Here is a 27,953-nt window from a genome sequence, read left to right as displayed (position 1 = left end):
TAGCACTTATTTTTCTATAAACAGATTTATTTTGCTTAACAGTCTAAGTAAAGCTCAGTAAAAACAAAACAGCAGACTTACTGTAGTCCATGGCATGTTGACAAGGCAACAAATGATACTGGATTTCCTCGAATTTTTCCCTGATAATAACAATGTTCTCCTCCCTGAAATCATAAATTGAGACTGTAAATCCACAGGAAATCCCACAGTATCACACTCTGTCCTGTCCGACACTGTTTTTCAGTAATTGCATGGCCAACCCCATGACATAGTACCAAGAATTGAGTGCCATTCAAAGGGGGTTCATCCCATCTCTTTTCAGCCATCTGTGAGTTTGGTACCTAGTCAAACATCATCATTTGGACTCTCTCTCCACTGAATGGAGGTGGATATATTCAGTGCAAAATCCCTGGTATCCTGAGGCAGATTTCAGAAGCAAATAATTTCAGAAGCGCCCCTCTTTCTTCACTGGGATCTGGAAACAAGGGGCTTAGACTTGACACCTGTTCTGCACATGGCTGTGTTGGATAAGATGAGCTCTGCCCTGAGGGCCTGGCAATTTCCTATTTCTAAGGAGAAAGGTATGCTTGTCAAATAATAATATTTGATTAAGAAGTGAACAAATCAAAAGCGTTCCCCAGTGCTCCAAAGCTAATGGAAATTTCAGTTTATATTTGCCTCTTCTCTTCCAGAGATAACGTACACTTTCTGAGTCAAATCCAGGAGACTTGACTCAACATATCCCCATTTTCACATAAGTCACACTGATAGTGAAGTAAGTTCTACTGTCTGTGTACCCAATGCATTCAGTATAGCACAGTGTCAATATTTGAATGCCAAATAAAAATTCCCTCCAGTTCTCACTGCCACTTTACCTTGCAGAAGTAAATTTCACTATTAGTTATGTCATGTTATTGCACTTCTGTTGAGTAGAGAACTAATTAGAAGGTAAAGACTTTCAATGCAATGTTGTTTGTTTGTTTGATCCTTCCTTCCTTCCTTCCTTCCTTCCTTCCTTCCTTCCTTCCTTCCTTCCTTCCTTCCTTCCTTCCTTCCTTCCTTCCTTCCTTCCTTCCTTCCTTCCTTCCTTCCTTCCTTCCTTCCTTCCTTCCTTCCTTCCTTCCTTCCTTCTTTCGTAATAACATTTTACTCTTTCAATTTCCTACCAGCAAATGCTATCCCACAGGTATGAATAATCTACCTACGTAATGTGCCCAGCCATGTGAACATTTATATCTATTTACTGCAGGGAAGGAAAAGCATTACAATTCCCGCTTTTGCAGAAGCTGGCAGTCACTTGCATGACTGAACAATGTATAGCATAATCATTTTAGACCTCTGATGTTAAATGCTATTGCATTTTATTTTTCAGTTATGGAAAAGAATTAATCAGGATCAGGCAAAAGGCAACAAAAAAAATAAATCACGTAGAATATGTTGGTAGTTTTGGTTTTTGATCAAGAAATGCCATTCTAATTTCTATGAGGCATGCAAACTATTTCTGAAAGCAATTACTAAGCACAGGCGCCTCTGTTTTGAGGTCCTGCCTGAGCACATGCAGGAGCCTGCTTCTCAGAGCATGGCCACCAGCAGGGAAGGAGATCTGCTCCCAAGCGGGTCACTGGAAATCATTCATCCCGTCTCAAAATCTTCTCTGGAGCATTTGTTCTTGGGTGATATGGAGTGCTGGGCTGCTGTTGGATGCCAAGGCAGGCAGCACAGCACACCTCGGAGGCTCATGGCTGCAGTGAGCAGCACCAGCAGCGTAACAGGGAATCACTGAACCCTTGAATCATTAAGGTTGGAAAATACCTTCAGGATCATCTGGTCCAACCATTCCCCTACCACCAATGTCACCCACTAAACCATGTCCCTAAGCACCATGTCCAACCCTTCCTTGAACACCCCCAGGGACAGTGACTCCGCCACCTCCCTGGGCAACCTGTCCCAGTGCCTAACTACGTGCACCACCTGATCAAATGAAGGGTCTGACACTATTTGGCAGGCCTGTTACTTCACTGTGTAAGGAGCCACCTACATCCTGTTACATGTGATTCAGACAGACTGTCTTATTTTGGCTTATTCTCCTATTTCATTCTCCTTTGATACACCTACTTACTTCCTATATCTTAGTTATTTAAAGCTCTCCTCGTATGACCTCTCATTTTTTTTCAGTCTATAAGATGTCCACCACTACAGGGCCACAGTATTGCTTAGGGCTTTCCAGAACTCATGAATTAAAACTACAAAAAGAGACATTCCAGCAGGTTAGTAACAAAATTAACAATCAAACCATATGGATGAGCTGAAGCTTTATGAGTAATAAAATGCTCTCTAAAAATAACTTTTGCAGTAACATTCCTGTAAAAGATATAACTCATATAAGCACATGAATATGGGAACAATGTTGAGTAAAACTAGGGAGTTGTCCAGAGTTATAACTGTGAAAGGAATTTGAAGTAATTAGACAAATTGGTTTCTTCTCAGAAAATGTATTTAATATGTATCAGAAGTAGAATCTCGGGCTCCATTAGTTTGCAAAACCATGTATTTGTAACCAGGACGAACATTTTTTAGTACTAAGAATCCAAGTCTGTGGCTGAAAAGTGTGTTTTGATATTCTTATTGAGAATCAAGTAAATGCTCCATGGTAGTACCTCCAAATTAGCTTATTCCGTAATAAATCAATCAACAAAATTTTATGCTTACAAATCCTGAAAAGAAAAATATAAGGAAAACAGCTTTAAATACTTACCTAGGAAAAATGCAACTCAAATTCTATTCTACTTAATCAAATCAGTTCGATTCACTGATCTATTGAAGTGCATGCTAATTGTGGTAGAGACAGAAATATAACCAATCTTCTCAGTCTCAAGGGCCCATTCTTACCACTGCAAAACATTTACTTCTATACACTAATATCTGGGGGATATTTTTACACATAACTTACGTGTTCCTATTAAGATAAGTCACCTCAAACTGATTATTAAAATTTAAGGGGTCTTAAAACAAAATAGCTAGTTTCAAATATTTAATGATTTTTTAAATTAATATATATATATATTCACTATAAGAAAGCCTGCTATCAGGATACTTTAAATGAAGTTTTAAGGTTGTGTAAGAACATCACCTAATTATCATAATCTCAGCAAAGAAGTAAGAGGTGATACTGTGAAAGCAGGTAGCACTAACACTGGGTGGCTCTGGGAAAAGTGATTGTTTAGCACTGCTAACAGCATCTCAAGAGGATAAAACATACCGATAACGTGGCATTTGATGGGGTGGGTGCAAAATGTATATTGTGGTCTGGGGAGATTCCATTTCAACAGTTCACAAAATGTGAAGAGAAAAGCACTTACAGCAATGACGCGTTTGGGATTGGTTCTGCAGTGAGAGTCAGGACAACTGGGACAACTGCAGATTGTTAATCTATAGGTAATATTTTCTTTGGAGAATATGTAATTTCAGACAGGAAGTTTCCTGTCTTTGCCTCCCTGTAGTACTGAGGTTGATATCTTCTTGTTTTTTGACATGTACTAAAGCTCCTTTACAGCAGATGTTGTAAAAAAAAAAAAAAAAAAAAAAAAAAAAAAAGTATGCTGTGGTACAGGAAGAATTGCAATAAGATGTAAAACCACGAACTAAACAAAATCATCACATATATCCAGTTTTGCTCTGACCTTGGAAACATGCACTGAAGGACCAGGGTTGTTTCTTTTCCCTATTGATGTCTGTAGCTGTGTGATAGGAGTTGTAAAAAGTCTAGCAATTTCATTTTTTCCCAAAAATATTCTGGTGCCAGAATATTAAGACTTCTCCCAATAGCTGAAATTAGCAGCATTACCAAGAAATCTCAGTCAACGGCACTGAGGCCTTTTTGTGAAGAAAGAGCTATTGGCTTCCTCTTGCTATTACAGCCCTTTTCTGCTCTCTGAAAAGCAGATAATAATTGCCCATCTCAGCAAATCAGGCCTCCATGCCGGCCTTTGTCAGCTACCAGGAAATGGCTCGGCATTCAGATGAAGAGGAAATAATGCCGTTCTTCCGACATACGTCAGCCAGAGATGCAGAGATCCCTTTCTGCTCTAAAATTGAAACTGGCCAGATAGGGTCTGGGAGAAAATTCGGCTAAGTATCTTCTAACCATGAGACAATGCCATCCCAGTGACACTCCTCCTAGCTACACACTTGGACACTCACATGGTACCCAACAGCCATCTTACGTTACTGCAGAGAGAAGTTCAAGTGCTTTGCTTCCACAGGACACGCAGCCATTCTACATGCTATAGAGGGTATTTTGAGCAAGTTTGCTGATGACACCAAACTTGGAGGAGTTGTGGACTCAAATGAGGGCGTAAAGGCCTTACAGAGGGATCTGGACAGGTTGGAGAGCTGGGCGATCACCAACCGCATGAAGTTCAATAAGAGCAAGTGCCGGGTCCTGCACCTGGGACGGGGAAACCCTGGCTGCATGTACAGACTGGGCGATGAGACGCTGGAGAGCAGCCTAGAAGAGAGGGATCTGGGGGTTGTGGTAGACAGCAAGTTGAATATGAGCCAGCAATGTGCCCTGGCAGCCAGGAGGGCCAATCGTGTCCTGGGGTGCATCAAGCACGGCATCGCTAGTAGGTCAAGGGAGGTGATTGTCCCACTCTACTCTGCGCTGGTGCAGCCTCACCTCGAGTACTGTGTGCAGTTCTGGGCACCACAGTATAAAAAGGACATGAAACTGTTGGAAAGTGTCCAGAGGAGGGCTACGAAGATGGTGAAAGGCCTTGAGGGGAAGACGTACGAGGAACGGCTGAGGTCACTGGGCCTGTTCAGCCTGGAGAAGAGGAGGCTGAGGGGAGACCTCATCACAGTCTACAACTTCCTCGTAAGGGGTTGTCAAGAGGCAGGAGACCTTTTCTCCATTAACACTAGTGACAGGACCCGCGGGAACGGGGTTAAGCTGAGGCAGGGGAAATTTAGGCTTGACCTCAGGAGGGGGTTCTTCACTGAGAGGGTGGAACAGGCTCCCCAGGGAAGTGGTCACTGCACCGAGCCTGTCTGAATTTAAGAAGAGATTGGACTGTGAACTTAGGCACATGGTCTGAACTTTTGGGTAGACCTGTGCGGTGTCAAGAGTTGGACTTGATGATCCTTAAGGGTCCCTTCCAACTCAGGATATTCTATGATTCTATGATTCTATGCTGTGGTTAGCATGAGGCAAAACAAATTCTCTGCCAGTGCCCTTGGGACTTGGTCGTCCATTGGTGATTTGCAAGAGCAATATGGAAAATACAGATATTTAATAAGAACTGCATCAGTTTGGGAAGCTAAAAATGGAATAGAATTCTACAAAATAAATAAATAAATAAATAAATTGAATGACCCCATAGCAGGATCAATTAAAACAAATGAATCATTATGACAGTGGTCAGTTTATGACTTAATCTTGATCTTCATGCTTAAATTGGATAATTACAGGAAAATCCTGAATTAGAGTTATATTGTCTTGTGAACTGCTACAGCTCACTGCCAACCAGCTTGCAGCCTTTATGTCCATGTCAGTCTGAGTTTCCCTGCAGTCTGTTTGAGGAGTTAGAGTGGCAAAGATACTGAAAGCATGGAAAGGCAGAGATGTTAACGATGCAAGTAAAGTCTGCCCCCGTTTTTATCCTTTAAGATAGATTGTCCCTTCCAAAAGAGGCACCAGCTGTTGAGTAAACACCAAAGAGACTGAAAAAAGCATTAACACATATTCACAAAAAAAATGAAAATAAGTGAAGAACCGCCACTGCAGTCAGTGATGGCAGAGGTTCACTCTTGTCTGCAGTTTCAGTGAAGAAAGTACTTGCTGACCATACACTGACAGCACTTGTTATTCACTGCAGAGACACTGTGACCTTCCCAGGGGAGGAAAATTAAGGATGCTCATTCATCTGCTTTCAAATAACACCTGACATCAGATCTTCAAAGTATGCATTTTTTTTCTGCAATTAGAAGAGTTGCTTGCCATTAAAACTCATGCTACACTCAGACACTGACCCTAAAATTAATAACTTCCTCCTTCCAGCATTTTCCTATTTTAATACCCATTAATCCAAAGGAAAGGAGACTGCTGGTCTAGATCAGATCCTACTAACACAGCTCCCTCTGCCTTTGCAGCAGAAAGCTCCCAAAAGGCCAGCTAACGACTCTGGTGCTCTTCTCTGAAGTGCCAGATAACGATTAGCTTTTTAAAGAGCTACCCGTTGTGGGGTACAAGTTTTAAAACTGCTTCCTTAGTCATCACTTAGATCTATTTACGAATTATTGATGCTTGTACAAGTTTTAACCCGGTAATAACTAAGTGCATGGAAAACATCAACAGGAGAAGAAATTGCACACCTTTATAACTGACCTCTATGACCAAAAATGACTCATTATGGGTAGGTTTCTGTCTGTACGAAGGAAAGACAACATGGTCCATTGGCTTGTGTTGTTCCAATGGGCAGTGTAACTGCATGGAGAGAAAAATCTCTTTTAATTGTCATGTTTTGCAGCAAAGGATTGGGCCTGCTGGCATGGCCGTGTTGTTGTGCAGCATGTTCTTCCTCAGAGTAGGTCTCTGGATTCAGCTAAGTGCACTGTAGACTCTGGAAAGCCAACTGCTCTGAAAATGTAAGCGGTGTCCGCCTTTTGTAGGAAAACAGATACCAGGTGTATCCACACAACACAGAAGCAAAAGGTAGCAGTGACATCAGCTTATAACTCTATTTCTGGTTTTGAAAATCAGAAATCTGAATTCTGAAATTAGAGATAAAGCATCACCGCTTCCAAGGCTTCTCCACAAAATGCCTATGCCTAAAGACTGCTGGCAGCACTCTTGAACATACGCACACGTGTACATGATGGGGTACCACATGCAGGCAGCTCACTCCAGCTGCTGTTGGTGATTCACGGTGGGCGCCCTCAGCAGATGGCACACGCTATAAGCCCAACATCCCAGCTCTGAGGCCAAATGAGGCTCATGTTTACTGCCCAGTAGCTATGCGAGAAGATGCTCCACAAATGTAGCTGCAGGGTGTGGATGGAGAGCTCATGTCAGCACAACGCCATCTGGTCAGGGAGCTGCCTTGGCATCTGCTTGCGAAACAGCCTCTTGACTTGCCTTGTCTCAGCGTAAGAAAAAATGCTTTTAATTAACACCTGCTGCATGCAGATGAGCTAAAGGAGAACAGAGTTGGTTACCTCTTCTTCCCTACTCTGTTATCTTTAAGTCAGTTCTTGTAGCAGTGCCCAGTTCCTCTGAGCATGTAAATCCTTTTAATGACAGCCACTTTACCCCATTTATGTGTTCTTATACATGGGGAAAAGGGAACAAATGCTCAAAGGTACTATACAAAAAATCTTTATAATCCACCAATACTAATCTTTCACAATAGTTTAATAGCCAATGCTGCGTCTGAAGCCAAATTATATGCATGTGATGTGCAAGGTTACTATAAACACAACAAAGCAGGTGAAAAGATGAGATGCTGGTATGCACCTACATGGATACCTACCAGTCAGAACATGGTAAAGTACTGAGTAAAATGGAGAAAAATATTAATCAGATTTCCTTACTGGCCCTTCATTATTCCTGAACGACAGAAACTTATCTTTAAGTGAGAATTCACAGAGCTTGAGACTGCCTAGAACCATTAATCTTGAGTATATAATACAGTGCCAGTTCAGTATCTATAGGGAAAAACAGATGTGTCTAAATAGGACTATATGCAGAAGTCAACATCAAGTAAGTAAAAACATCAAGCTAAAGCACACTGAAGTATTGCGTGGAAGTGCTCTTTCAGAAGTACAGCAGCTTCAGTTTGCTCCGTTTAATTTTCCCTCAAGGGGATTAAGTTAAACCCAAAAAGGAAATGTTTGTTGTTTTTTGTTGTTGTTGTTGTTTTTCAGAAGAGCATCTACAAAAGGATTTAATGTTATTTAATGCTATTGCAGTAGTTAATTTCCATTAGCTAAATTCAGTCTTTGCATGGATTGAGTTTACAGAACACTTGGTTCATGCCACTCTGCCCATGTATGCTATACGATGTAACTAGAAAAAATATAAATCTTGAGGTACAAAAAGTCTGGCAGGACTTTTCTGTGATTTCAAGCACTGGATTGCTCCCTTCCCTCTAAGGTGTGTGAAAACCGCAGTGGAGAGCACTCACAGAATCACGGAATGGCTTCGGTTGGAAGGGATGTTAAAGATCATCCAGTTCCAACCCCCTGCCATGCGCAGGGACACCTCCCACCAGACCAGGTTGCCCAAAGCCCCATCCAGCCTGGCCTTCAACACCTCCAGGGATGCGGCATCCACAGCTTCTCTGGGCAGCCTGTGCCAGGGCCTCACCACCCTCTGAGTGAAGAATTTCTTCTTAATATCTAATCTAAACCTGCCCTTTTTATTTTAAAGTCATTATCCCTTATCTTATCCCTACACTCCCTGACAAAGAGTCCCTCCCCAGCTTTCCTTGTAGGCCCCTTTTAGGTACTGGCAGGTCACTGTAAGGTCTCCCCAGAGCCTTCTCTTCTCCAGGCTAAACAACCCCAGCTCCCTCAGCCTGTCTTCACAGGAGAGCTGCTCCAGCCCCTTGATCATCTTTGTAGCCCTCCTCTGGACTCATTTTATTACATCGATGTCCTTGTGCTGGGGGCTCCAGAGATGAACGCAGCACTCCAGGTGGGGTCTCATGAGAGCAGAGCAGAGGGGGAGAATCTCCTCCTTCAACCTGCTGGCAACGCTGCTTTTGATGCAGCCCAGGATACTGTTGGCTTTCTGGGCATGCAAGAGGTGCTTCGTTGTGGTCACTAAGTCCCCCCGGTTTTCACTTCAGCAGAACCAGGACTCATCACTGGGGCCTGCATCTACAATAGGATGTGCATTTTAAGCTCTTGAAGGCTTTGACATTCTGACATTTTTTCCCCTTCAGAACTAGCTTAAAACACTGGATTTATTTTTTTATGTCATAAAAGGAAGGAAGACAATATAATTAAACCTGTAAGATTGTACATGAGTCATGATCTGAGATTCATTCCAGTGTAGTATATTTAAAAACATGGCCTGAGAAAGGCTCCTAATACTGAAAGCTGTTACTTTTAATTTCCTCCTTCACAGTAGCAGGATGTATTACGAGCAAAAAGTGAGCTAGTAATAGCAAGGAGATAAATGTATAGATATAAGACAAATGTTAATGCCAATGTACATTAAAAGCACCAGCCTGCAGGACCATTAGGTCAGGCAAATGCATTATATAAGATGACTGATTATCTTGCCCTGGTATCCCACAGGGGATACTGTATTTTACTGAAACCCAGAGGAATTGTCTCCATAATTCAAATAATGCTAAAACAGGAAAGTAAGATACTCCTCAATGCCTCTTGATTCACTATGGCAGCATGATACTGCTGGAAAAAAGTATGTCCAGAGCAACTGAAAATGCACAGGCATTTTAAAAGTTTGTCAGCACTTCATCATGGCACACGTGATAGCATTAATTCTATCCAAAATCTACTGGAAATAATTTGACTCTGTAATAGGAAAGTAATACTTTCTGGGATCACAGTTCACTTTGCCATGGCAGCATCCTTTAAGTTGTAAACTATGTAGTCATTCTGTGCTCTGCTATTTACAGATCTTAAGCAAAAAAAAATCCTATGATTAGTCCCTAAGTGAAAGAAGTTGCCATTTGTTCTATCAAATTTCATCCCATTTTTACTTACTCCTTTGGTCAAAGACAGCCAAGTTCTCCATCTGATCCTTCTGTGCATTGTATTGCTTCCCAATATTGTACTGCTAGCAATTTTCATTAACATGCCCACACCTTTTTTACCTAGATCATTAATGAAAATTTTCAAAGAGTGCAGTACAGAGATTGACCTTGCAGGAACCCCCTACTAAACTGTGTCAGACTCCTAGACTCCCTGTCAGCTCCTCTTTGGCTTGTTTATTGCTATCACTAAAAAGTAGACTATGGCCTAGATTTATTAATAATTAGCCATGAGGCAAGCAGAGCTCTGTAGAGGGAATGAGGGAGACAGGAGCTCTGATGATGCTGTGGGCACCTTTATTCAAAATCTTCTATCAAGTGACTTTTCTGTTACTAACAGCTTCCTTGGTCTCTGGACACAGCCAAAAAAGCCCTGCCAGAAATAGGCATATATAATTCCTGCATTATTTACAATTTGTTCCTTTTTAGATTCTTTTCTCCCCCAGGGCTGCATCACCAGGTTGTGCAAGTGCGGGGTGTGCACACAGCTCCCCACTAGCCCCGGGCTGCAGGCTCCTGGGGCAGAGCCTCACCATATTCCCTCCTCTCACATCAGCTGGGTTGGCACTCAGGTTTTCAGGAACATTATGGAATCTCTGCCAGGAAAGCCTGTTTAGCATACAGGCTTTTCTGTCGAGTTGAAACTCCTTCCTCTCTGGCTAGGAAATGGAAAGTTATCACTATACATATGCAAAAAATCACCAGATTCCTCTGCAGAGCTCAGACAGTGGATGCCACTAAATCTGGAAACTGCTGGTGGAAGAGCTTTACTATCAAGTTGGAAACAAACTAGTTAATAATAAAACTTACCTGCTCACAGACTAGTAGTATATTCTGGCTGCACTGTTTGCAATAGTTTGTTATTGTGACCTTATGGTCAGGCAGTGCCTGTAGTGATACAGTGAAATGTCTGAACGGTATTTAGGATAAGGTCTCCCAAAACACATGTGTTGAGATGTGACAGCACAGATGTTGCCCTTGGCCAATGGACTGCACCTCAACACCTCTATCAGAGCAGGTTTGAAGGAAAGAGTTTTGAATTTTAAAATAAAAAGTCATGTCAATTGTCCCCAGCCTTCTCTGGCCTTTCCAGATTTTAATGTTTTGCTCCCTTCTGGATCGTTTTCCTTAAAATTGCATTTAAATAGCCTTCCGAATATATATCATGGCACACTGAAGCTGAGACTTTAATCACAGTAAGTCAGCCAAGAGCAATAATTTTCCCCTCTTGTTCATAGGCATTAAAATAGCTACAGGAACAGGAATCTTCTGTGTGCCAGGAACCAAACATTGGGCAGTGCCCAGCACCATGGGCACAACCAAACAGGATGCTGAAATCCTAAGTCACAAGGCAAGTTCGTCCAAAGCCTCTTTGTCAAGACTACCACAGAGAAAAATAGTACCTGGCACTATCACTCCACTTAAGTTGTTTGACACTATCATGATTATGAACATGCTGTGAAGGAGAAGCAAAAGGCAATGTTGCTTCATGCTTTGAGCATACCTGCTATAATTTTGTGCCTGGGACACACAGCCTGTGTTTATACCACCACATTTATGAATTTTAGGATTACCTATGACATACAGTTCCTTGTGGTTGTATTGAAACGTCATCAAAAATACATGGTGTTTATCTATTACAACTCTACCCATGCAAGTGCTCTTACTGGGATCTGAATTATTTTCATTGCTTAATTGTTTCAGGAAGCAATTTTCCAAGAATTTTTATAGAATTGTCCGATGTTATAATCTCCAAAGAAAAAAATTGAAACATTTTTTATTTAGAAAATGTCACTGAAGAAGAGATACTAGTTGTTCCTTCTCAGGGGGAACCATCCAGCACTGTGAGTTACTCAGCACTATAGCTGGTTTTTGCCTTTCATCTCACTGACAGCATCAGCGACAGAATGATAACCCGAAAACAGAGAGAGATAAAAGGACACAGAGATATACTGCAGCAACATAAAGCATACACAAGCCGAGTATTTATGTGCTGTGAGCATAGGATGATCTGGACTGACACAAAAAGGAATAAGGCAATGCATGAAAGGTTTTTCTCTTTCTTATTAATTGATTATTCTCTTTGCTACCAAAAGGAATTTAGGACAATACTGCTGCTTTCCTAAGAAGCTAGAGAAATGATCTAAAATAAAAAGGGGGGAAACACTGAAATAATTCAAAGATCTATCTCCTTTTGTTTTTCTTAAGCACTGCATCTTGTTACTAGTTTAATAAGAATGTCTCAGGTGCTGCCAAACTGTGCCAAATCAACAAGGACATCTTTCAGAGAAGCCTCTCTTCTGCAGCTGATAAATACTGGCACCCTGCAAAAACATGTACATGTTCCACCCTCACAGTGACCCAATTTATTAGCGAGTTATGCTGCAATCAAATGTAATTCAACTTTCTCTTGTAAATAAAAAGGTGCCTTAAACTGAGAACTCTCCTCCTTATAAAAATCCCTTTGCTCATTCAAAGCGGCATTTTAAATTTTATGAATGTTTCTTTCCTTCTCTGCTCTCCTCTCCCCTCTGAAGCACCCTAAGTAAAGGCAGATCTGTACACATTCTGCCACACAGGAACTTTTACTGGAGGGTTGGAGAGGGGGAGGAGTGGTAAAAGTAGTTGTCAATGCTACATCTCGTATGAGACAAGGCAGGCATCTGCTTCCTGGACACCTCCATGCTTGTAGCATTCCCAAAGTGCTGCATGTACGTACGGCTGCTTTCCCCCAGCCATCCAAAGCTCCTGGCTTTTCCCATATTTCCCAGACTGAAGAGCAGCCCCTTGAAGCAATGATAGAAACCTGCCTCCCTTCCGAAATACCTCTTCTCCTGCTAAAGAATAGGCTGAAAAACACACTGCCTTTTCTTTCTGTGACTTAATTATGTTTCACTCTTTCACTGGCTATTTTTAAGTAAGTATCTAAGCAATCTGCACCATCCCTAAGATTTAGCATAATAATTACTTATGTTTTGCCTGGTGTGTATTATAAGCACCAATTTAAAGTTTGTTTTACTGGTTACTGTAAACAGTTGCCAGAGAAATTGAGGGTGCTAAATCATGAGCACGAAAAATCCTTGTATTTGCAGGAGGATTTTCAAAACATTTGATCTAAAACCAGAGCTCAGTTTCTCAAATGCCAAAGAGAAACTGCTGGGACTTTTGACTTTGTTCAAAGGACCAACAGAGCACTTACAGGTGCTCTAAAAAGTACCGGCTAGTCAGAGGCAGACAGATTCATTTTTTAACAGCCATTGGGTACTGAGCTTAGTCTCACTTGGTGTCTGACATCAAAATGTACTTAGCAGCCTGCAGTCTTGTGAAAATCTTCTGATACCTGCACTTTTCTGAATATTTGGCACTGATTATGGCCAGCAGGTTCTTCTGGACATTTTGATACACAGCAGCTGCTTTTCTCTCCGCTGATCCAGGATGTTCAATTGTTGCAAAATGAGAAAAAATAAATAAAATTAAAAATATATACATTTAAAAAATGATGCCCTCCTTCTTGGACTACTGTCTGAAGAACTCGTGGTGCAATGGGTGAGGGAACAGCAAAGCTCCCTTGCATGTCCCTGCCCACAGCACAGAAGGCACAGGCAGAGCACGGGTAGGAGGAAATGTGACACCAATTGGAAACGATCCCCTTTAATTAAACCGACCCCCCATTTAATTAAATGTATTAAAATAAGGTTTAGTAGCACTAAGGGAGGTGGTTAAAAGCTGAAGTTAGGTGGTGACCCTGCCCAGTGGCTAATTGAAGGGGAGACAATCTCTGGGACCCCGGAGACTGGGAGGTGCTTTGCCCAGAAAACTTTTATGACCTTTCCCTGAAAGGCTTGACCCTGCATCCCTTCTCCATGCAACTAAATGGTACTTCAATGAGAGGAGCCACTGATTTCAAATATTGCCTTGCTTGAATCATCAGAAGCAGATTTGTCCTAATTCAGTGATGGCACTTGGAAAGTTTAACTTTGCTAACTTTCACATATACTTTAGTGCAGACAAATGGATTGTTCTGTTCGTATAAATACCAGCTATTACCTTTATTTCTGCTTTGACTCATATTCTGAATGTGAGTCAAGACTTCTTGATTGCTGAGCACAACTTTCTGAAAAATGATTCTTTGTAAATTAATGGAACATGTATGTGTGTGCCTCAGTCTGAAAATGTATTCAGGCTATTATCAGAGACAAAAAGTAAGCAGATTACAGGCTTACAAACATTAGCAAGGGACAAACCAAAGGAAATATATATTCAGATATTCAGTGTCTAAAGGATTTAGACATTTTGTCTGATTTCACTTCTGCTTTCTCATTATAAAGGTTAGCTAATTCGTTTCAGGTACTTACCTGATCTTAGAGTCAGTGAAAAAAAAAAAAAAAAGTTTTCTAAATAAAATGTAAACTTCAAATTAAATTGGCTTGATAGGCAAATTCAAAGAGCTTTAATTATGCTCAGTATGTATTACTTTCATATGCATTTTATGTAATCTACAGCAATTTTATATCTTGCTTCTACATAGTGCTGTCATAACAATTAGAAGATCCTCGGGGAAATTCTCCCATGTTGTATTCAGATAACAAAAGCATTCTTGCAAAGGCAGTGGGACAGCATGTAGAAGACAACTGCAAGCAACAGGACTTTGTAGCCATCATCCACAAATGCCCAGAGAAAGAAACCCACAATTTCAGACAGTGAGCAGCCATTAGAAAATTCTACACGATAAATCTTGCTAGTCCCAAAATTATGAAGAAACTCATTACAAACAACAAACCCAGGTTTTTCATTAGTACAGTGAGAAAATGTTAGTTAACAAAATAGAGGAATTTTCTTCAAGAGGTATCAGAAGTAAAGTATATTTACTAGCAAAAAGAAATACCACGTATTCATTTTTCATGGATAACATTTTGATATAAACATTAATGTACTAATTTTTGCTTATTTTAAAAAGCTGAGAACTTAGAAGACGTGAAATGTGCTTGCCTCAGAAGAGGCAAACAAAATGCCTGAAAAAAAAAAAAAAACAGTTTTCTCTCCTAAGAAAATAAGTGAGTTTACATTAACATCAAGGGCAAAGCAAATAAAAAAGGCAAAGCATTAAAAGGAAATTCTTACTTTAACTTCCACTGCCTTTCCACCTTGCTCGATATGCCTCTCAAGATACTCAGAAGACAGCAGATCACTGCAAGAATAAGAAAAAAGAACCATAAACCTCATGAATGTGTTCTTGCACAGTCTCTCAGCAAGCACTGATTAAACATTTACATTTGAAAAGGGCAAAAACTGCAGGATACTCCTCCTAAAATGTTCTTAAAAATCACGGAAACAACCACCTCCAATGGAGTAACACAGTGCATGGTATACATTGATTTTTAATACCAGTAGGCAGGACGAGGAAATTGAGGGTATTTTCCTTTATGGAATGTTCAAAACCAGCACCCGACAATGGTTTTAATTCAAGAGACTTTTCTACTTGCTGCTTAAAGAGAATAGTAAGGAAATTAAATGGGGGAGGGATAAAGAAAAAAAACAGAGAAGGACGAGAAACCATTTGCAGTCACTATTACAGCAGGCTGCATCTGAGGAAAAATGGCAGCTGCCTCCAGCAGACTCCCAAGGACACAACAGCCCAACAATAAAATGACCAAAAAGCCTCCTAAAAGTGTAGGCAGGATCACACAAAATGGGTAGATGAAGCCACCAGCCGCAGATGCACAGCAGCACAGGCTCACAGCCAGCTGAGCTCAGCGGTAAGTGCTAAGGTGGGCGGCTGGTGCCAGGCTGTCCTGCACGGCACCCGCTCCTTTGGGCCCGTTCTCTCAGGGAGCCCTGCGGCTTTCATGACACCAGAAGAAAATTAGCTGGGAAACAACAAACCCAGCCACAAAAGTACACAAGGCTTTGGAGTAATAAAGTGAAAAAAATAATTAGACCTGAGGCAAATGTATATAAGCAAAATGCACATGGTATTTACCAAGACGCTTCATGCTACACCAGTCAGATCCTCTCCCTCATAAATTATTTTCTAGGCAAACAAATCTTCTACATCAGAATTCCACTGAAAACTTTCAGAATCTTCACGATTTTACCTAGATGAAGTTTACATAATGACCTGATATTCTCCCACATAAGAGGTGACTGAACTGGAAAATAGAAAGTGGTAAAGAAAGGATGACACCAGGGGGTAGGGGGAGGGGAAGTCCCATAGTCCCATAGGGACACATCCCTGTGGAACATGAGGCTATGAGCACAAACGTTCTCTACAAAAGAGGCAAATTTGCATGTTGCTCTTTCAAACAAAAAATACACCTGGGGTGAACCAATCTGCTGAGGGAGGGAAAAGAACAATAATAACCTGGGCACAAAAATCAAGAGAGCTCTAATGAAACATGCTGATAACGCCAAGTTGGAAAGAAGAAGATGACTGAAAAAAACTCCCACAGGAAAGAGCTGGATGATGTTTGGGACTGGATATTAGAGGTAGGATCAAATTCAATTGAACAAACAGCAAATTTATGCACTTAAGGGCTAGAGGGAATTTATATTACGTTGTTTTGGAGGGCCTGGTTTATAAAGGAAGAGAGACGTGACTGCACTTGTCTCTGGCAAAATGATTTGCCAGATCAATAGGATGTCTTCCTGAAAAACACAACTGTCATCCCAGAATACATGAAAGAAGACGTATTTCCAGTCAAAGCGAGGTAAGATTAATATTACTGATTCTTCCAAATACTGTGGGCAGGTCCTGGACAACTTTGTTCAGAAAGCTCAGTTACCTGGAAGCAAATAGAGGCTCCTGAGGTAACTGGGGAATGGAAAGCTGCTGAAGTCTACCAAAAACTTGGATTGTGAGGGGATCCAAATGCTCCAGGATTTATAAACTGATGTGTAAAGGTAGCTAATTAAGCTCTAGAAAAGGCTGGCACAAACTTAAATGGACTTAGACTATCAATGAGTAAATGGAGAGTGGCTGTTAAAATAAAGGCTTCGTATCCAAGTGCAAGCAACAGAGGCAACAAAAAGAGGGATGCTAATAAAGTTCTGAATGGGAGCATCCATGGGATAACTGTCCATGGAGGTGGGGTCCATCAGTCACAGTTGGGTGAGTTCACAGCTGGCTGCTGCTTGAGAGTAGGAAGTCCCCAGGCCCCCTCATCAGCAAGCCTTGAACCCACCTTGTGTCAGCACAAGCACTCATCAAAGTGCTTGGTGTCAGAACTAACACTCATCAAAATACTCTTGGTGTCAGTACTGGCATTCATCAAAGAGCACTTGGGAGGATTCAACAACCCCATGTTTTTGCTGCGCTAGGTAATTCGTGTCCCTTGTGAAGAAGTATGATGAGCTCCAGAGCTTATGCAGGGGAGGGAAAGCATCTGAGCAGCTGTAAATAGGGGAGGAAGAAAGGGTGAGTGACTCCTTTAGCTACTGCAGAACTGGCACAGATGGCTGCCCCCAGATTTGCCCTCCAAGACCCCATTAATTCTGGCCAGGCCCATACACCTCTATTGAAACTAAAGAGCTGCTGGTGAGTGACCCATTATTGAGGAACATAGAGATGCTGTTGCTTGAGTTACTGATTACAATCGTTTGGATTACATTCACTCTCAGAAGTGAATGTTAAATATATATATATTTTTAAAGATATTGCTATCAATATTTTTATGTTCTTGAGGATCATGTGTTATGTTCTTGAAGATCTGGAAATCATGTTCAGCATGAAAAAACAAACAGTGATCGTTCTCTGCCTTGTGCAATGCAAGAATGAGGAGGCAACAGAAGAGGTCAGCAAGTTCAAACCTAGTGAAAGGAGACCTTTTTAAGTACAGTCCCTAGTTACAAAGTGGAGCCTCTTGCCACAGGAAGCCATGAAGTCTGTACTGGTTCAAGGTCGAAATGGACAAGTCAATGGAAGCAACTGAGGGCAGCTAAACACAGAAGTTGTGTCTGACTTGGAGAGTCTTTGAGTCCTGGAAAAGTGCTCTGGAGAAGCTTCTGCCTCAACATTTGACTTAGGCTACTGTGCCAGGACAGCTGGCCCCTCTGGCCTGGGCTGCTCTGCCTGTGTCCCAGCAGGGTCCCATTTCTCCTCAGGTCTGTGTAGGGTCCCCCAGTGTCCAGCTCCAGGGTCACCAGCAGTCAAAGCTCATGTCCCAGCCACCATGCCTTGGATGGACATACACAGGCCATTCAAGCAGTCTTTAGTTTCAAAGTAGGCCAAGACCTTGATACCTAAAGAGGTCCATTTCATCCTCATGCACAGCCTACTTTGGGGCAGAAGTAAAAGGAGGGACAAAAGGCTGGCAGGGGACCCACTGGCAGCCTCCCTCTTCTCAAGGTTCATCACGAGTGCCTTGGTTCCCAAAATGAGCCAGGCTGGAGGGGAAATACCATCAGGTCACCGATCAGCACAGATCCGGGGAATAAAGCCCAGAGCTTACAGACAGATGTCAGGTCTGAATTTTAAGATATTTTTAAAACATACCCTAAAAAACATGGCAGACAGGATACATGCAGGAATATGTTACTAGTAGGAAAAGCCACAAATTATGCCATGCTATGCTATTTTATTGTTATTATGACTCACTACATGGAAAGTATCATGAAAAAAACACAACACTCTCAGATCCAACAGTGCAATCTGTGCTATTGCAAACTAAGACACAATCTAATAATTATACACAATCTTAGAAATTTATGCCAAAAGATATGCTTCTCTCATGAAATCACCTCATATGTGGTAATGTTTTGTCTCCAGTAACAGTGAAGTGTGTAACTGTATAATTTCGGTGAAAGCCACTACCTCAAAACAAACAAAAATGCTATAGGTAAACACTTGACTAAAATACAATGAATATTGTTTAAGCAACATAAGACATTGAGCATTCAGCAATAAAATAATGTGCATTTCAACAGAGAATCATGCAACACTTTCCTATGGTAGAGATGAAATCAGAATAGGTTAACTTGCCTGCCAATCTATCCTAAAAGCCATCTCTGTCAGTTTAGGTATTAGTTTTTGCATCAATTGTAAAGAAAATCTGCATGTGAGAATGTTAAAAAATAATAATAATAATCTTAGAAATGCTAGGGACATAGAATATTGTGAAAAAAACATCTACACTACAAAAGAAAATACTACAAATACTACAGAATGAGATTTTCAGATGCATATACTGAGGCATTGAGACAAATTCTTTGAAAAGGAATGGCAAAACCTGCATATTTTAAGATCTAAAAATAAAACATTTCACAGGAAAGAAGCACATGTGATCCGTGCCTTTTACAAGGAAAAAAAAAACAGTTATGCTAATAATAGAATAATAGCAATTCTGCTTTTAGAATTCTGATATTTTAAAAATGTACACAAGCAGTGTAACTAGTTTTGTTTACAGCAACAGCATTTTTGGAGCATCATCCTAAGTCACAACCACATCAATCACACAGACCCAACAGCATGAGGGCCAGAACAACAACAACAACAAAAAAAAGAGAAAGCTCCTCCATTCTCTTCCAACTCTCTAAAATTGTCACAATAACAGTACACAAGAGGAGGCAGCCTGGGGGATGTTCTTAAAGAGAATGGCCCCAATTAAGGAAAGTATCCTTATCCATGACCACACATATACACGTGCTTAAATTCTACTTTGAATTAACTTGAATTAACTATGACATTTGGATACAAGGCTTACGAAGCCAAAGCCAGGACCAAAATTCCAGAAAAACAGATGAACTTTGGAAATATAGAAGTTGGCCAGCAGAAAGAGGCTGTTCCAGGCAGACGAAAAAAAGAGGGGAAAAAAAAATGTGGTGGCAAGAGAATAGAGGACAGAAAAAAAGTGAGTATTTAAAGAAATAGAAAAAGCAGGGTAATATAAAGCAGTTCAGCTTGAAAGAAGAAGAAAGAGGCCATAAAAGACTTTGGAAAAGGCAACAGGTTTGTATTTGAATACAGAATGGATGAAAAAGGCAATTGCCAGCTTTTGAACAAAAATTAACTCTCCATAATTAAGAGACTATGAAGATGGAGTGCCTAAAATTTATGGGGGAGGAAGGGCAGAGCAGAAATGATGGGGAGCTCTTTAGAGACCACAGGAAGAATTACAAACTTAAGAAAGGTAGAAATAAAGGGAGTTAAAAATCACAATACTAAAATACAACTTTGTTGGCACATCAGTGTTATAATTGAGAGGATTGACTGCCTTCGTGATATCTGATACTGCTGCTGTGTCTTATGAGACATCTGGGGAATTCTTTATCATTTTTTCTGTCTGTTCACTCTGATTTCTGTCTCCGCAACTCTCGGTTATGTACACCTGAAATTTCAGATTACATATGGTGTCAGAAAAGGACATCAAATGAGAGATCAGAGCTGAGATGCATTACTGAAAAGTAAGATAGAGTTTTAGCTGAAATCAGCAGAAAGGTCTAGATGGGTCGAACTCTGGTAGGAAAGTGTAAACAGACAAATGGAGACATTCAGGAGAAAATAATGGGTTCAGGGAAATGATGGAGACATTGATAAGAGAAAGATACCATATCAACTGCACAATTAGTGATAACCCGTGTTGCAGGACAAGCTGTCAGAAGGGAGCCTCCTACTCAAGAGGGCTGCAGTAAAAGCAACGAGCACTCAAACGAAATATTTTCCCTGAGTTGTGTACATCCTTTACCAAGCAAATTAGAAAGGTCTAAATTATAACTCAGTTGTCTAAGGGGAAGTTTAGCATTTATATAAAATATTGTTGTAAAAGATGGGAAACTACCCAGTATGTTGCTTTCAGAAAAGTGCTGAAAAACTCCTTTTATCAGCAAGACTCATAGATATGTAAGGAATGACTATGGAAGGTAATTTTTTAGAAGAGCAGGTTGATTGTTTAGAAGGCAGGTTGATTATTATTATGAAACAAGGACTAAGAAAGTGGAAAAGCAGATGAGAGGGAACAGAAGGGATGTTTCTGCCTGCCAGTCAGTAAGAGTAAGAGGGACTAGGTGCATTACCTGGCATTACACTATGGTCCTAATACAATTTCACTATCAGCAATGAGACAACAACAACAACAACAACAACAACAACAACAACAAAAGAGAGAGGAAAAAAAAAAACAGCATGATAAACTCAAGAAAACCAGTTGGCTGGCAGATTTATGTATCTGACTAGCTAGTGCATGTTAATTCTCCTTTATCCTCAGGACGACCCAAACACCTTCTCTCTGCTCATTCATGATCTTCCCCTGCACTTCAGGGGGCATTAGCTGTGTCCATACCGCACGAATGTATCTGCTTCAGTAGCCACGGCTCTAACATTTTCATACAGGGAAAAACTTCCCCTCAAAAGAATTCCTGAATTTCTGTTCATGTGGGTAGTTAATGTAATCATTGTAGCTGTTAAATTTGCCAAATGTACATCAACATTAGTTAGCTTCTCTTAGATTTCACTTTGCCTATGTGATGAATGGAAAAAAAAAAAAAAAAGGAAAAAAAAAAAAAAACAATTGAGAAAAGCAGTGCCGGTTCATGCCAGCACAAACTGAAGCTTCTCTTAAAAAATACATATATGTATATATTCCCACTGTGCTTTTCTGTTCTTGCTGCTAACAAGTAAGGGAGAAAGAAGTAATTTCGTAACGTTTCTACTCTTACTGACTAATAAAGACTTTCTCTAAAAAGAAATTGCAAACTTATAAATGTCCTCAAGGGATTATACACAAATGCTGAGTTGTACCAATCTCAATCCTTTCCTGGAGCTTAATTTCACATTTCAATAACAATGATGCAAAGCATGAACCTCTGATGAAGTTTCTTCCAAATAATAACATTTGCTCAAATTCTTCCTTTATGGGACTTCTCTCTAAGACCTCTAATTCCATTTGACTTAAAAATGCACTTAATCCCTTTATCCATTAACAGCCAATTTGCCTGCAGGACACTACATTAACTGCCCGGCATCCTCCTGGAGACACCAAAGTGCAGAGCAAGGCTGCAGCCCCGCACAGGGCCTCCACCTCCAGCATCAGACAGGAAGCTTTACAGCCCCGGTACCTGGCTCATGAACTGCGTGGGTTTGTTTTACTGGGTTGGCTTCGTTTCTCACTGGGAAAAGATTTAAGCAGATTGAAGACACTCTTGGTGAGTTTCACTCAATTTCTATTACACACATGGTTCCTATTGCTGGAGAGAGGGACCCAACAAAAACTGAGGAAAACTCATAAAGCCACGGTGGTGGCTCTAAGGCTCAGGCTGGCATGGACATATCCTGGACAAGCCTTATCAACATGAACTGTTGTTGCATCCAGCTCTCACTGCCAGAATGTATTTTGTGGTGTCCATCTGCAGTTACTATGCCATGGACTTTTTGACCCATCATTTTCAGCCTGTGCAATTCAAAGTCTGATCTCCTAAATGATTGAATGGGCAATCTTATGAGAAATTTCTTACTGTAAGATGTGGCACATAACGATGAACAGCTACTGCTTATATTTTCCAGGAAAAAGTATAAGAGTTTATACTTTAAGTTCTACAGCTAGGAAGAGACATACTTATTAATTAATCAATTTACTGACAAATTAATCATTTACTGACTCATCATATTTCACTACATTTCTTTTCACTATTTTTTAATGAAAACTGAATATAGGTCCATACCCCAACAAAGTAAGAATAATAACACACACTAAGAGCAGCTCTGAATTCACTATTAATTTCAGATTCCATTTTTAATTGGATTTTAAATGCAATGAAATTATTAATGTTACTATTTCTTGCATCAGTATTAGTACTTATTGATACATATGATTGAAATTGATAAAATAAGTTATTTTAATTGCTAAAATATGTTATGAAGTTATTTTTAACTAAATAAAGTATTTGAACATGTTTTGTGGCACAAGCACTGCAAGGGACACAAATTCAATACAGCAGTTAATTCAGCCTGCTGGTGATGAAGGAAAGGTGATTATAGTCTTCTCTGTCAGGGCACAGGGAGACTTCACCCACTGCCTCAGCAAGGAAGCTGCACCCCTCCATATCTCTCAGGGGAGACACTGCTACTCAAGATCCCATAATGATAAACTAGAAACTTAAACAAGAATAAAGAGTAGATGACAGCTGCTTGCAATAAACTTGTCAGGCAGAAAGACAAAATAGGATTTTTCTAGCTTTAAAATTCTCTTTTCACAACCAGAGTTGAGGTTAAGGTTCACTTGCTCTGCTCTTTACCTAGTTTTCCTTACGGTCGTGATGGCAATGCAAGTGTCAATAAGCCCTCACTCTGCTTTTGCTGATGAATAATTTACACCAGTATATCTTCAGGCAATTGCATTTTTTTCTTTTCCAACAGAAATTTCAGGAGTCCTACTAAAACGAGTAGATATTTTTAGACTGTGTTCATACCACTACTACAAAGGAAAGACAGTTTCCTCAATGCCATTCTGCTCATATGCTTATTTCTTTAAAGGCAGGAAAATCATAGTTAATTTTAGTATTTGAGAAGATTGTAAATTCATAATAAAGGGAAGAGGCAAGCACACAAGAGGCACAGGCTACACATTTTCACACATTTTTACACAAATCTACCAGGGAAGTTTAATCCTCATGTTTAATATGCCTCTTTGTTTATACTCTATGGAAAATTACACTTCCCAGGTAATTTCTGTTGTGATTTCAAGCACATTTCAACCCAAGTCTTCATTCATATTTGTGTACTGTACATAAACACTATATTAAAGGAGAAGATCTGCAAAACTAAATGCTCAGCTGTTATAAAACATATCAGCCACCTCAGTGTAGCCCCAACATGACTCTGTGCTGTGAAACACAAGCACATATGTTTTGCGTAGAACACCTGCATCATTTAGTTAATGGCAGTCACTAAATATTTGTTGCTTTCTTCAAGATTTGCCCTCAAATTTTAGTTATTGTATATGTCATTTTGCCTTGGAGCAAAAACCTGAATTATTCCTGTACTCATGGGCATTTCTATAACGTTCTCTTAAAGTCTTTACAGAACACAAATACTGAATTCTCTAAATACTGCCCTGGGGAGATCAGGTGCTAGCATTTTCCTCTACACTAAAAAGTTGCAAAGCATCTGTTTGCTTTAGGTGCCCACTTTGAAACATCGCAGAATCTTTTATTGTAGAAATACAGTATTTTTTTCTTCATAACACATTTCAAACATGTCCTGCCCGACACTCACTGGATTTTGGACAACCCAGCTGCTCTTGGTGTTCTTTGGAGCTGATCCCAGGTGTCCTGCTCAAGTGGCACCTGAAGAACGACAGACAGTCCGTAGACTGGGAGGTGCTGGCACCACTTTGGAAGACACTTCTCCAGGGCCATGCAGGAAATCCCTGCCAAAGGGCCCAAGCACCACCACCTGCTTTTCCCAACCTAGTGATGGACAAACTGGGACTCTCCAGCAAAGTGCCACGTTGCCCTACTTCATTCACAGACTATTTTATTTTGGCAACAGACAGATAGCAACTGATTACAGAAAAAAAAAAAAAAAAAAAAAAAAAAAAAAAAAAAAAAAACAGAGAGAGAGAGAGAGAAAACAATTCAGCTCCATAAAATAGGATTACAAAGGGGACAAGCTATGCTCTGCTCAAGTTCCTGCCCATCCTGTCATCTCCTTCCAAACTTCTCATCACCGTACCTATCTCAGGACTAGAGGGAATGGCCTCAAGTTGGGCCAGGGAGGTTGAGGTTGGATATGAGGAGACATTTCTTCTCAGATAGAGCAGTCAGGCATTGGGATGGGTTGCCCAGGGAGATGGTGGAGTCGCCGTCCCTGAGGGTGTTCAAGGAAAGGTTGGACGTGGTGCTTGGGGACGTGGTTTAGTGGGTGATGTTGGTAGTAGGTGGATGGTTGGACCAGATGATCTTGGAGGTCTTTTCCAACCTCAATGATTCTAGGATTCTAGGATGTAGGTCCTCTCTCCCTCACTATGCCCCTACTCCTCCACTGTTCCCCAGCCCATCACCCTTTGCACCTTTGCACAAGCGTTGCTGCTGCTTCCCACTTCTGCATGATGCCAAGGAAGACCTGCAAAGGAGTCAGCATCTCTCAGGGCTGCATTTATAGTTTGGCAATAACACAAAACACATCCATCCAAAAATGTGCATCCTTCATGACAGCAAAACATTCCCCTGCTGTGCTGCCATTTTTTCCAGACGTGCTTAGGACAATCACCAATTAAGTTTGTGGTTACTTGCTATTAGAATTTGCATTTTATCCTAAAATTTGAAATGTCACTCATGCCCCAAGAAATGTTTATGTAGTAATCACCAAGAAGAATATCCACTGAGCAGTTTGTGTTTTCATATAATTAGAAAGTATTAGCACACATATTTGAATTGAAAAAATATGGAGATGTTTGTTTTTATTGTTAACCTAATAAATGCATCAACTGTGCAAGTACCTGAGATGCTTCAGAAAGGAGATTAGAAAAAAAATGGTTACCCCTACTTTTTCTTTTGTTAACAAAACAAACCTGAATGACCCTCAGAAGAGGGCTTCCCTGAAAATAGCTTTAATTGAAAAGATGGAAAACCTTCAATTTGGAAACTAGTTTCTAAAATTTATTCTGATGGGGATAACCTGCTAGAACTTCAAGAAGGTGGAAATGGGCTTGAAACTAAAAAGACATTGAAAAAAAGCCTGTTACTGGTAGAGGGGCTAAGGAAAAAATATTCTTGATGTGAAAAATATCTACAAAAAATATCTACAATGGTAGGCAAATTAAAGAGCAAGAAACTAAAATTATAGGAACCTGCTCTAGCACTGTAATCTCTCTCTTTTGATAAAGAAGGTGTATTTTAACAGCACAGAACATTATCTGGATCAGAAGTCAAAGGTCTCATACTGCATTTGTGGGTGAGATGGAATTTCAGTCTGAAACCATGCAAAACAAATCTAAATGCATAGGAGGAGAGACAACAAAAGCAGTCTCTTGGAGAAGCAGTCTGCATTAACAGGAAAATCTCCCAGAACATCCACACATGACAAATGGCACAAAACTTTGTAGAATAAAATTCATCACTCATCTTAAAAATGAATGAAGAATGGAGGAACAGGAGTCCCTTAATTATTGAGCCCTCAGGAGCCAGATCCTGAGACAACACCAATCACTTAACCACCGTCCAAGGAATTATCACAGCTCCCCATGCTTACAGTCATCAATCTTCATTTAGCATGTACAATGCAGGAGGACAGCTAGCTTTAGAGAGAGAGAAAAAATCCATTTCCTAATGCTGCTCCAAGTAGGATTTGTCTGGCTTGCCAGACAACTCTGGCATTGCTGATGACCCAGCAGGATACTTTGCCTCCCTGTTTGTTACCTACAAGTAAATCATCCTCTCTAAACTCAAAAGGCACTTCAATTTGGAGAAGAGAGCTGAGGGTGATGGCAATAAGATAAAGGTTGACAATATTATATGAGCCATAGAGAAAATTAACTCAAAGATGTCAGTCACCTAATTCACATCACTAGAATAAGGAAACACTTGAAGAAATTAGTAGACCAATTTAAAACAGATCATTGATGGTGCTGTATCACACAACAGGTTGTGATCATGCTTCCACAGGAGGTTGCACTGGCAGATGGCATTCAAAGTTATCCCCAAAAGGAGTTAGAGAAAGTCACAGACAACAGTTTCAGAAACAGATACTAAAAGGCATATGCAGGACTCTCCTCCTGGCATCATTCATCAAACAGCCACCAATATTGGGAGGGGGTGGTGGAAAGGACCCAGAAAGTGGACAAGCCCATGTGCTCTTTCTTTCACAGCATCCCCATCGCCAATACCAGGACAGATGGGCATGGCATGACGCAGTTTCATTTCTTTCATGCTTAATCGCTGTCACTGATCCTTTAGGATAAAATGAATTCAGTAATATGATATTTTAAAATTACATTTCTATCCAAAGACATTTAATGAAACTCAGACAAAAAAAAAAAAAAAAAAAAAAAAAGTGCTTATTTGATGCAAGCTGTTTTCCACATATCAGCACAAGCTTGCTTTTAAATACCTGGTTCCTAATCACATTGCGTACCCTACAACAGCTGCATGGAGCAACAGCAGTCAGCAGCACTCTGCCAGCTGCCTCCACTGCAGAGACTGGTCCACAGCCCCACGTGCACACACCAGGAAGATCTGTTTCTGAAAATGCAGCACTGACTGTTTTTCACCTACTGGTGCATTGATTAGACTACAGCTCAACTCATACTGACAATCCTACACCAAAACACCTGCAGGGTTCACATATTATACACTTTTTTAATGATACATATCACATCCCTTCTACCCCAGCACCAGTTTCACTCCTCTATTTACCAAATTCTCCACCTTCATACTCTTTCTCAAAGACAAACAAATCCTAAATTAAGGCTGGTGACACTGGTATGTGCCATAACCATGGCTGGTTTGTAAGTAGTAAAAAAAAAAACAAACACCACAGTATGAAATCACCAGCATCATTAACAGCTTGCATACATCCACCTAAAAAGGTGCAAGGATCAGTTAAAAAAAAAAAAAAAAAAAAAAAAAAAAAAAAAAAGTTATAAACAAAAAATATTAAGTTTTATAGCTGGTTCATTCCTATAAGGTTGGTAGAAATTATTTGACTGATGCTCTGCTGCTGCCATCCATTTCTTATATACATATGCATATCTGAGATCCTGTATAAACTACATAGGCATATACAGCTTATATATTCTACATGCCTGGGAGGCATCTGTCAGCAATTCACTATGCATTATAAATCCAATTTACTTATTTGTCTTCTCTTGCTCCTCCATCTTTTTCCATCCCTTATTTCAATCATTCCTTTTCCTCCCCTTTATTCTCATCTTCCATTTCTATCCTGTCCTAAATCAGAAGCAATCCATTGCTTTGTCTGCAGAATTCTGTTTAGAGAAATCTAGTTTTAAATTCATACAATTAGAAAATAGCAGACTACATGCTAGCTCTCTTGACTCAGATCACAAACCAAATTGCTTTCTCCTTCATGCTCACTGATGTGGCTAACGTGTTAACAGACATTTTCTGAATTTGACATATTTTATTCAGCCATGCTCAAAAATAAACCACCTGCAACTTCTCACTCTGCCACCTGAGCAGCAGAAGTGATGTATCCTAGGATCGAAAAACTGGCAGGGTCAG

At 40.4% G+C, this 27,953-nt stretch overlaps 1 protein-coding gene across 3 annotated transcripts in view; it reads right to left on the bottom strand.

The window, feature by feature from the left end:
* The window catches only part of ADAM22 (ADAM metallopeptidase domain 22), a 135,042-nt gene that overhangs the window by 57,113 nt on the left and 49,976 nt on the right, over positions 1-27,953 (bottom strand). For all 3 annotated transcript variants that reach the window (XM_084508040.1, XM_084508041.1, XM_084508042.1), the window contains 2 exons: positions 14,904-14,970; positions 82-164 (listed from right to left, as the gene is read on the bottom strand). In XM_084508040.1, coding sequence (XP_084364166.1) covers positions 82-164; positions 14,904-14,970 — 150 coding nt within the window. The remainder of the gene's footprint in view (positions 1-81; positions 165-14,903; positions 14,971-27,953) is intronic.

This window comes from Aythya ferina (genome assembly GCF_964211825.1).
Source record: "Aythya ferina genome assembly, chromosome: 2".
NCBI lineage: Eukaryota > Metazoa > Chordata > Aves > Anseriformes > Anatidae > Aythya > Aythya ferina.
Note: the sequence above shows the minus strand (reverse complement) of the source record. Positions and strands in the feature narration are given on the sequence as shown.